General features: G+C 47.7%; 1 protein-coding gene across 2 annotated transcripts in view; it reads right to left on the bottom strand.

The window, feature by feature from the left end:
* celf3a (cugbp, Elav-like family member 3a) overlaps positions 1-6,263 on the bottom strand; it is a 16,781-nt gene extending 10,518 nt beyond the window's left edge. For both annotated transcript variants that reach the window (XM_067256582.1, XM_067256583.1), the window contains exons 1-2: positions 6,095-6,263; positions 4,898-4,980 (exon numbers count right to left, since the gene is read on the bottom strand). In XM_067256582.1, the coding sequence (XP_067112683.1) occupies positions 4,898-4,980; positions 6,095-6,239 (228 nt within the window). In that variant the 5' untranslated portion in view covers positions 6,240-6,263. The remainder of the gene's footprint in view (positions 1-4,897; positions 4,981-6,094) is intronic.
* Between the last annotated feature and the right edge of the window lie 3,430 nt (positions 6,264-9,693).

Genomic DNA, 9,693 nt, shown 5'->3' with positions numbered 1-9,693 from the left:
CCAAGCCCCCCCAAACACTACACACACTCGCACACTCACACACACACAGCCACCCGCTGCTCCATTATGTCAAACTTTCCATTCATTTCTTCACCCCCCCTCCCCCCCCCCTCCCTCCTCTCGTCACCCCCTCCCCCCTCCCTTCATTTATCCAATTTCTCCCCAATTCACACCCATTTACTCCCCCCCCCCCCCCCCACTCTCTCCCCCTCTTCACCCCTTCACCCCCATGTAAACACAATCTACATTCATCATCTCTCCGGTCCCCCTCAGACCGGCGTCTCCACGGTGAGGGCTTCAGCGTCTCCGGAGCACGCTGACAGACATCTACATATGCAGATGCTCACTCACACGCTCGTCTCTGGTGTGAGTGAGCGGCGCAGCACACGCCCCTCTGACAGACTGACAGGAGGAGACGCCGCTCCTCTCCTCCGCTAACCCCTCTCTCTCTCTCTCTGTCTCTCTCTCCCTCTCTCTCTCTCTCTCTCTCTCTCTCTCTCCCCCTCTCTCTCTCTCTCTCTCTCTCTGTCTCTCTCTCTCTCCCTCTCTGTCTCTCTCTCTCCCTCTCTCTCTGTCTCTCTCTCTCTCTCCCCTGTTTCTCTCTGTCTCTCCCTCTGCCGATATACACACACGTACATTAAACATTACACAAACTACACCCAAACACATCACACATACACACACCTTACACACACATAGCGCGTTACACACACAGGCATACACACTTTACACACACACACGTACAAACGCTCTGTAATAAATAAATAAATGTTGTACACATGCACTCATTATTATCGTTGACGATTGTCAGAATCTCCCGCGTCTGTCTGGACGGAGGCTAACTCGTTAGCGCCGAGCAAATGTCAGGCTTAATCAGACGCCCCAACAAAAGACCATGTCTTTCTGCTCCCATGCAGGAAGCAAAAGACCCAGGGAGAAAGAAAAGCTTCTCTCTACAAAAGATGTCAAAGCTGCCTCAAGATCTCTGATTGTGTTCCTCTCTGGTATGAGCACACCCCCCCCCCCCCCCCCCCCCCACCTTCCACCCCTCACACACACACACACACACACACTCCATCCCCCTCTTCATGTCACCACGCACCTGCCCCTCCCCTCCCCTCCCCCACAACACATCATGTACTGACACAACCCAACTTCCCAGAATATCCCACTCTCGTTGATTCCCCTCAAAAATCTCCTACAAATATAACCCTGATCCCAACAGGGATTAAAAAAAAAAATTACATTGCAGAAATGTGTCCCTAAACATGAAGATGTTATTCTGAGGCAGATTCTAATGAACTCCCTCCACCGTTGTTTTATTCAGGTTGAGACTCCAGTGAAGCGGAGATGAATTATCATCCTGAATAACCAGATGAGGGCATCAGGCTGCAGGCCTGGATCAGCAGGGAAGGCTAAGTAAACCACACCAGCCTGCTCAGAGCTCACCACGGCAACGACCAGATTTAACAGGAAGTGATGACCGGGGGCAGTGAGAGAGGAAGTTTGGTATTGAGACGCTGTCCCGCATGATACAGGTTTTTGGGCGTGGAGAAGGAGGCGAGGTGGTTTGGAGAGAGAAGGTTGTGCTGGCGTGGACGTTGCTACCTCGGCCTCCTGTTTCCCTGCCAGTCATGTTCCCTCTCCGCGGCTAAACACACAGAGCCAGACGCACTGAGGTCTGGCAACAGCAACCAGGCAGGGCGATAGAGAGATAAGGGCGGAGGAGAGGAGAGGGCTCCCTCTAACAGTCTCTCTCCCTCTCTCTGTATCTCCTTCTCTTGTTCTCCTCCCCCCCCCCCTCTAGTTGTTTCTCTTTCTCTCCCTCTCTTTCCTTCTCTCTTTTATCTACCCACCCCGCCCCCCCCTGCCCGGTCTGCATGTTGGTGATCTTGGAGAAGGCTCTACTCTCGCACCTGAAATTAAACACAAGGCCAGGTGTCACTCAGATCACACCATCTGTTCACCTTCCCCTGCTCTCTCCATTTCTTTCTTCCTTTTCCCTTTATTCCTCCTCACCTCTCTCTCTCTCTTTCTGTCTCTCTCTTTCTCTGTCTCTCTCTTTCTCTGTCTCTCTCTTTCTCTGTCTCTCTTTCTCTGTCTCTCTCTCTGTCTCTCTCTCTCTGTCTCTCTCTTTCTGTCTCTCTGTCTCTCTCTTTCTGTCTCCCTCTCTTTCTGTCTCTCTCTCTTTCTGTCTGTCTCCCTCTCCCTGTCTGTCTCTCTGTCTGTCTGTCTGTCTTTCTATTTCTTTCTCTCTCTTTCTGTTTCTCTCTCTGTCTCTCTCTCTGTCTCTCTATTTATGTCTCTCTCTCTCTGTCTCTCTCTCTCTTTCTGTCTCCCTCTCTTTCTGTCTGTCTCTCTCTCTGTCTGTCTGTCTGTCTGTCTCTCTCTCTGTCTCTCTCTCTTTCTGTCTGTCTCCCTTTCCCTCTGTCTGTCTGTCTGTCTGTCTGTCTGTCTGTCTTTCTCTTTCTCTTTCTCTTTCTCTTTCTCTCTCTGTCTGTCTGTCTTTCTCTTTCTGTCTCCCTCTCTGTCTGTCTCCCTCTCCCTCTGTCTGTCTCTCTCTCCCTCTGTCTGTCTCTCTCTCTGTCTGTCTGTCTGTCTGTCTGTCTTTCTCTTTCTGTCTCCCTCTCTGTCTGTCTCCCTCTCCCTCTGTCTGTCTCTCTCTATGTCTGTCTGTCTGTCTGTCTTTCTCCCTCTGTCTCTCTCTCTCGGCCGCCAGGCATTATGAACTGAAGAAGTGGCAGCGTTTTCTCTCAGTGGCATCGCAGAGGAAAGAAGGAGAAGATGTTGAATTTGTAACAGCAGAGATGAAGTTAATGGCACCCTTCACCCTCGGTGCTGCGCTCTGTGTTCCTCCCTGCCTTATAATTGGTTCCATGTTATTTCTTTGTGGCGTTCCTGACAAAGATGGGGAAGTTAATTATTCCTTGGCAGTGCAGGTGCTATTAGATGACAATTACACCACAGCTGGTAGCGGGGGTGGGGGTTGGGGTGTTGTGGAGGGTGGGGGGGGGTGGAGCTAATAAGATGGTTTTCATCATTTCGGGGGAAGGGGTTATGGTACATAAGGGGGACGGGGGGCGGGGGACGGGGGGCGGGAGGTAAAGGTTGTTCCTTGATGCTTTTACAAGGCTTAAGGTAATATTGTCTGTGGCAACTAAACCCCCAAGTGAGAGGGTGAAGAGTGGAGAGAGAGAGGGGGGAGAGAGATGGGGGAGAGAGATGGGGGGCAGGAGAGACAAGAGAGGGGGGGATACCGTCTGGGAGGGTTGGGGGGGTGGTAACTACGGGGAACCTGCATGCTGATCTCCTCAGAGAGGTCAGAAAGGTCAGACTACTGTCATGCTAATAATGGGATTTATAGTACTGCCACCCTCCCTCTCCCCTTCTTCCCCTTTCTCTCCCCCTTTCCTTCTCTACCTCTCTCTCTCTTTGTCTGCCCTTCCCTATTTCTCCTTCTCTCTGTGTCTCCCTCTCTCCCTCTCTCCCCTCCACACACCCTCCCACCACTGTCCTGTAATGTCTCTCTCTCTCCCTCTCTCCCCTCCACACACCCTCCCACCACAGTCCTGTAATGTCTCTCTCTCTCCCTCTCTCCCCTCCACACACCCTCCCACCACAGTCCTGTAATGTCTCCGTCGGAGCAAAGATGATGAGAATTCTGACGACAAAATGAAAAGCTGGAGACCGTGAGGGACCAGAACAGCACAACAGGAAGACAGGGAGAAAATGAGTTTGAGGAGAGGAGTCAGGAAGTCGGGGTCACGTCCTCCCCGCCGTGCCCGTGTACTCCGTCACCATGGCGACGGCGCGGAGAACGCCTCGTCGCGTCACATTCTGATCCGCAAATGTCACATGATCGCACACACCTGCTGCCTGGTTCTGCTAATAACGCCGCCTTAACTTTGATTGGAAACACGGTTGAGAGGAGGGGAGGGAGGAGGGGTGGAGAGGTGGAGAGGTGGAGAGGGAAGATGGAGAGGAGGGAGGAGAGAGACAGAGAGAGAGAGAGAGAGAGTGGAGAGGGAGGGGGAAGAGAGAGAGGAGGGGGGAGGGAGAGAGTGGAGAGGGAGGGAGGGGGAAGAGAGAGAGGGAGGAGGAGAGAGGGAGGAGAGAGAGAGTGGAGAGGGAGGGAGGGGGAAGAGAGAGAGGAGGGGGGACGGAGAGAGTGGAGAGGGAGGGAGGGGGAAGAGAGAGAGGGAGGAGGAGAGAGAGAGTGGAGAGGGAGGGAGGGGGAAGAGAGAGAGGGAGGAGAGAGAGAGGGAGGAGGAGAGAGAGAGTGGAGAGGGAGGGAGGGGGAAGAGAGAGAGGGAGGAGGAGAGAGAGTGGAGAGGGAGGGAGGGGGAAAAGAGAGAAAGAGAGAGACGGAACCGAAGATAAAGAGAAGCGAGGGAGGAAAGCTCCACGGTACGGTCCTAAGCTGTCACCTCTCGACCCGAGGAAGAGAGCAGCCAGACGGCTGCAGAGCGGAGGGAGACGCGCCCCAGACGGAGGGCAGGAAGAGCGCCTGTCCTGACCTTTCTAAGGGCCGCATCAGCTGCAGGGGAAGTCAGCCTCACATGTCAGACTCTGTTAATATTTCTGTGTTACAGTGTTGTCTGCACTGTGCATTGGACTGGAATGCCACTTTTTTTTTTTTTTTCGCTCGGTGCTTCTGAGCGTTAGCTGTGTGTGGTGTGTGTGTGTGTTTGCATGTGTGTGTGCGTGTATTTACATGTGTGTACTTGTGTGTGTGTTTGTGTATGATCGTGTTTGTATGTGTATATGTGTGAGTGTATGTGTGTGTATGTGTATGAGCGTGTGTGTGTGTGTGTGAGTATGAGTGTGTGTGTGTGTGAGTGTGTGTGCGTGTGTGTGTGCGCTCTGCTTCTGTTGAGCGTCAGGAGGAGTGACTCACCCCTGGTAGCGTCTTCTGTTCATGCAGTGCATTCTGGGCCTTCAGGGCAGACTCGCGGGCGCAGTATGTCAGGAAAGCACATCCTGGAAACAGAGAGGTTGGAGAGTTCAGCACGCCGAACAGGGCTCATGCAGCGTTGCGAAGGGACGCGAAGGGACACGAGTGCACAGGAGAGAGTGTGATTTCACGTTAAATTAACGGTTATTTTTCCATGACCTTCGCAGCAGCCTGTCAGCTATAATGTCAGATGTTAGTGCCTGTGTGAGAACAGAGAGCTGATAGCATTATCGTTTCACTGTGAAGTTCTTTTTTTGTTTTGTTTACTGGTGGCTGAGATGCCAGGCCCAGCGGACTCCAGGTCAGATCATTAACCCTAGATGGACCAGCTATTTCGAGGCCTTTTAAAAAGCGTGGTGGTCAAAGGTGGATGTGGCGAAGGAAACACAGACCGTTCCTTGACTCAGACCACCGAAATACCCTCAGAACGAGTCACTTCTGATCTCCAATCTTATGCTCTACTTACCATATGAACTACTTGCATGTCGCTTGTAAACACTGTGAGTGACAGACCATGCCTGACTATGAATAACACATCTGTGATGCTGAGACCTTAACATTCACATTACCAGGAGACACCAGAGACTTGAACCTTGGCTCTTCCACACTGCCCAGCTCCCCACAATGACCGTTTCAGACAGGGCTAAATATCACACACATGCGATGTGGTGTACAGGGGGGTTGGTTGGCTCCACTAATGACAAACCTTCATAAAGGCTTCACTAGGCGACATGATAAGCCTTGGACGTCTTTCATATGCAAATGTGATGCAACATTAAAGGTGGTGAAATGGCACTGCCACATTTGACTGAAAGAAAAGAAGAAAAAAACGGTTGTATAGAACTCCTGGAAAAACGTTTCCATGGGAATATATTTGCTTGTAAATTATAATAGATTTCTCTGAGGCTTTCAACGATCAGGTGTGGCGGTCAACGTGGGGCACAGCCTATTATTATTTTCAATATTATGTATTATATCATTTCTACATTTGCCATGTCACATCTGCAGACAATGTCACATTAAAGCCTGTTTTTGTGATAGAACTTGTTCACAACTCATCAAGTCAAGTAATCGGAAGACTGTGCTCGCCCTAGTTCTGAAGACGCACACAGCTGTCTCTAGCCGGCGCGCTGCGCTCACCTTTATGCATCCCCGTGTATTTATCTTTTATCACCGTCAGCTCATAGATCTTTCCAAACTGTTCAAAGATGGGCTTCAGATCCTTCTCCTCCAGGTTCCGGGGAATCTGCCCGATGAAGAGCTTGATCGCGTCGGCCTCCTTCATTGAAACGTCGTGGGGTGGGAACGACCGGTTGATTCCCGGAGAATGACAGACAGAGAGCGGACAGGGGAAGAGTCAGGGAGACCCAGATCTCCGGAGGACTTGGAGATGATGATGAACAGATGATTCTAAGACGCTCTGCACAAGGGGGGTTGGGGGGGGGGGGGGATACAGGTGTTAGATAACATAAATAAAATGGCAGATAGCCTAGGCTACTTCAAATGTGGGTATTTCATATTCATTCATTTGTTGATTAACAATCACTTTAATTGGGATACATTATTTTTGAGAGTAGGACTCTGATAGAATCGTGCCTCGCGAGAAAACGATTGTGGTAATAAAGAAAAAGAGCTCAACTTAGTTGCAGGCTCGTGATAATGACGCTGTTATTGTTTCGGCGAGTAGAAATAATATATGAACGCAATTATCATTATACACCCGACTCCTGGGGGGTTTATTTTTTAAATATTTAGATGGTAAAGTAAATAAAAACGGTGATTAGGTTAGTTCTATGCAGCTGATGCCCAAGTGGATAGGCTACATGAAAACGTGACAGTCGGTGTCAATATAGGACCCATTGTCAATGTGTTCACTGGCAATGATTTGAATATAATCCATATATGAACAAATATTTCAAGATCAACAAATGTATCCCTTACCGGTTTGGGGTCCTCTTTCCTTTGCCCACGGTTCGATGGGATCTGCACGGGTTTTTCCTACAATATTCGTTTAATAGTAATTACTGTTGTCCGTGTTCGTCTCCTGTTTTGTTCATTTGGGGTGTAAATCAGGACCTATCTGAGTTACCCTCCGCGAGCGCACGTAACCAATCCCAGCGACGGTTCTTTATCCGACACAAACATCGGCCAGTACTGCTTGATCTCGCCGTTTTGTTGTGATCTTTGTGTACCAAACCTTTTTTTCGCCCAATCCAAATGTGATTACAATACCATTATATACCAAAATGACAACCTCGTTTAGATTATTCAAGCGGTTCGTTAGAATAATAGGCAGGGGAATGGTATTGCCGCCGCTCGCTTCTGTGCTGGCTCCCCCTCTCTGTGTGTGTAGGCTACTCCGTTGCTTTTGACGTCGTAAACTGGTGTCTCCCTAGCTGTCGATCTCTGTGCTCCATCCCTCCCTTGGGTTGCAACAAGCCGTGATGTCTGCGGGGAGGGAACGTCTGCAAATCAAACAAGGAATTGAAAGGAAAATAGAAAACATTTCCGACCTAAACTTCCAATATTTATTGATAGCCATATACCCAGGATATATTTACAGGTTATACCACTGTTTTACAATGGGTAACTACATTCCTTGGTAAAAATGTTGTATTCGTCATGTTTTTCGTCTTTGACGGAAACCGTGAATTACCAGACGGCCCCTGACATCAAGGGATGCAAATCCCTTCTTTGTTCTCGCAGTAGCTGACCGAGGTGCTGAAATGGTTGTAGACGCGTTCGTGACGGACATTCCATAAAAACCTTTTTAAACGTCAGTCATGTATAGGCTAAACAGATGAACAGGTAGGCTACGATAGCCTTCTCGTGGACATGAAGTATTCAATGACTGTCACACAGGGTTCCATGTTCATATCGTGTGTGTCTTCATAAACAAGCAAACATAAACAAAACTAAAACATTCACTATAAAGCCAACATGCCCGCTCAAATTTGGGTGCACACATCAAATAATCACTAACGTGTGGCCTATATTCCGATAAGCATCATACGATGGAGCCAGGATCGACCCAACAACCACACTCATTCAATCTAATTTATTTTATTTCGCTGTTGTGTTCTAAGCACTTCTTAATTTGCCTCGGACGGCTACCATCTGCCACCGGTCCTAAATCCTACGTCTCCATTCGACCACTCCATCCCAATAATACACACACGGATAAAGAACTTACAGGACTTAAAATATATTTTCCGTTCATTTTAAACTACACGAGCATGAAGAGAAATACTTTTAGACAGTCTATGTATGAATTTAGTTCATACAGTGCCCTACTAGTGAAAATAGAACAAGATGGCAACTGCCAACGATTTATGTCAATCAATATGTGAGTGACAAATATAGGACCACGTTATGTAAATAAATGTCTCACATCAGACTGTTTCACCATCACATTGTCTGTTGACTAGTGATTTAGAAAAGTAACCAATGAGAGCGTCATGTTACAGGATGTTGATTTGATCTTGAAAGAACAACAATAATAGTCATAATATGAGCCAATTCCATCAATACAAACAGAAAATGAAAGCACTTCAGCGTTTGAATAAAATAAAAACGTTTATTTACATTGTCTTTTTTTTCTCTTCAAGACATACATCAATGTGACAGACATGTCTACACATCAGTTTGATGAGAGTAAAAAAGGTAGTTGTGTGTGTGTGTCTGTGTGAGAGAGAAAGAAACAGAGAGAAGAGGGGAGAGATACACAGAGAGAGAGACAATACTAATCCTGACTATACTCACCCACTGCATAATAGAGTCAGAGGCATCATCTTGTATCTCACCATCATTTGTTCCCCTCTGGCTATACTCTCTCCTGCACACACACACACACACACACACACCCACACACACACAGTATGAGAAGGAACAATAAAGCACACATTTGAACAGATGAATCAGCATATCTTCCACAACGTACCCCACAAAGATTACATTGAAGAACATAATAATCGTTTCATAATAACAATGTATTTGTATCATAACCTTCAGTGAATATAAAATCATTACAGTGCCAAAGCCCCTGGACCAGTTGTTTTACAAAACCCCGTATTTCTCAAACAGCTCCACATCTGGTCTCCAGGTTGAAAGAGATGAAGAAACATGACAGATTGAGAAGGGGGGAAGCATTCAGGAGTGACAATTAAAGACAACTTCATGTGAACAGGCCTACGGTCCTATTCTAACGGTGAGAGAGATTGGTAAAAAGGACTCATAAATTGAGTGACACATCTTCTAATCTTTTCCATTCCAACATTTTTTATAGAATCACCCAAAATGAATTGACTGCTGCATGTACACCATAATACATTGTATTATTGTGAGCCATAGGGAATGTAAAACTGGTCTGTTGATCGCAAGGTAGACTAAATAATCGTTATTCAAAAAAACTCATGTTACCCTACACTGATTAGTCATCCCGGTGAATGTAGGCCTTGAAATGTGCGTCAGCTGCTCGTGTTTGTAGAACGCGCTTCTAGGAAGAAGGGTGGAAAACACGGGCTTGTTTTGATTGTTGGGTGCCTAATAATGATTGGGCACAACTTCAGGCGTTCAACGAGATCTGCCAATCACAGCACAAAGCTCTTCAAGTGGGCGGGAAGACGTGACAGCGCAATTAATTCATTCTACCAGTGTAACATGAAAGTCAAACGTCACTCTTAATTTATACAGCCATCGTAGAATACAAAGCGCCCCACGCAAATACGAAATTTCTGTGT

Source organism: Osmerus mordax, chromosome 18, assembly GCF_038355195.1.
Source record: "Osmerus mordax isolate fOsmMor3 chromosome 18, fOsmMor3.pri, whole genome shotgun sequence".
NCBI lineage: Eukaryota > Metazoa > Chordata > Actinopteri > Osmeriformes > Osmeridae > Osmerus > Osmerus mordax.
The sequence above is the reverse complement of the archived record's forward strand: the minus strand, read 5'-3'. Positions and strand labels throughout refer to the sequence as shown.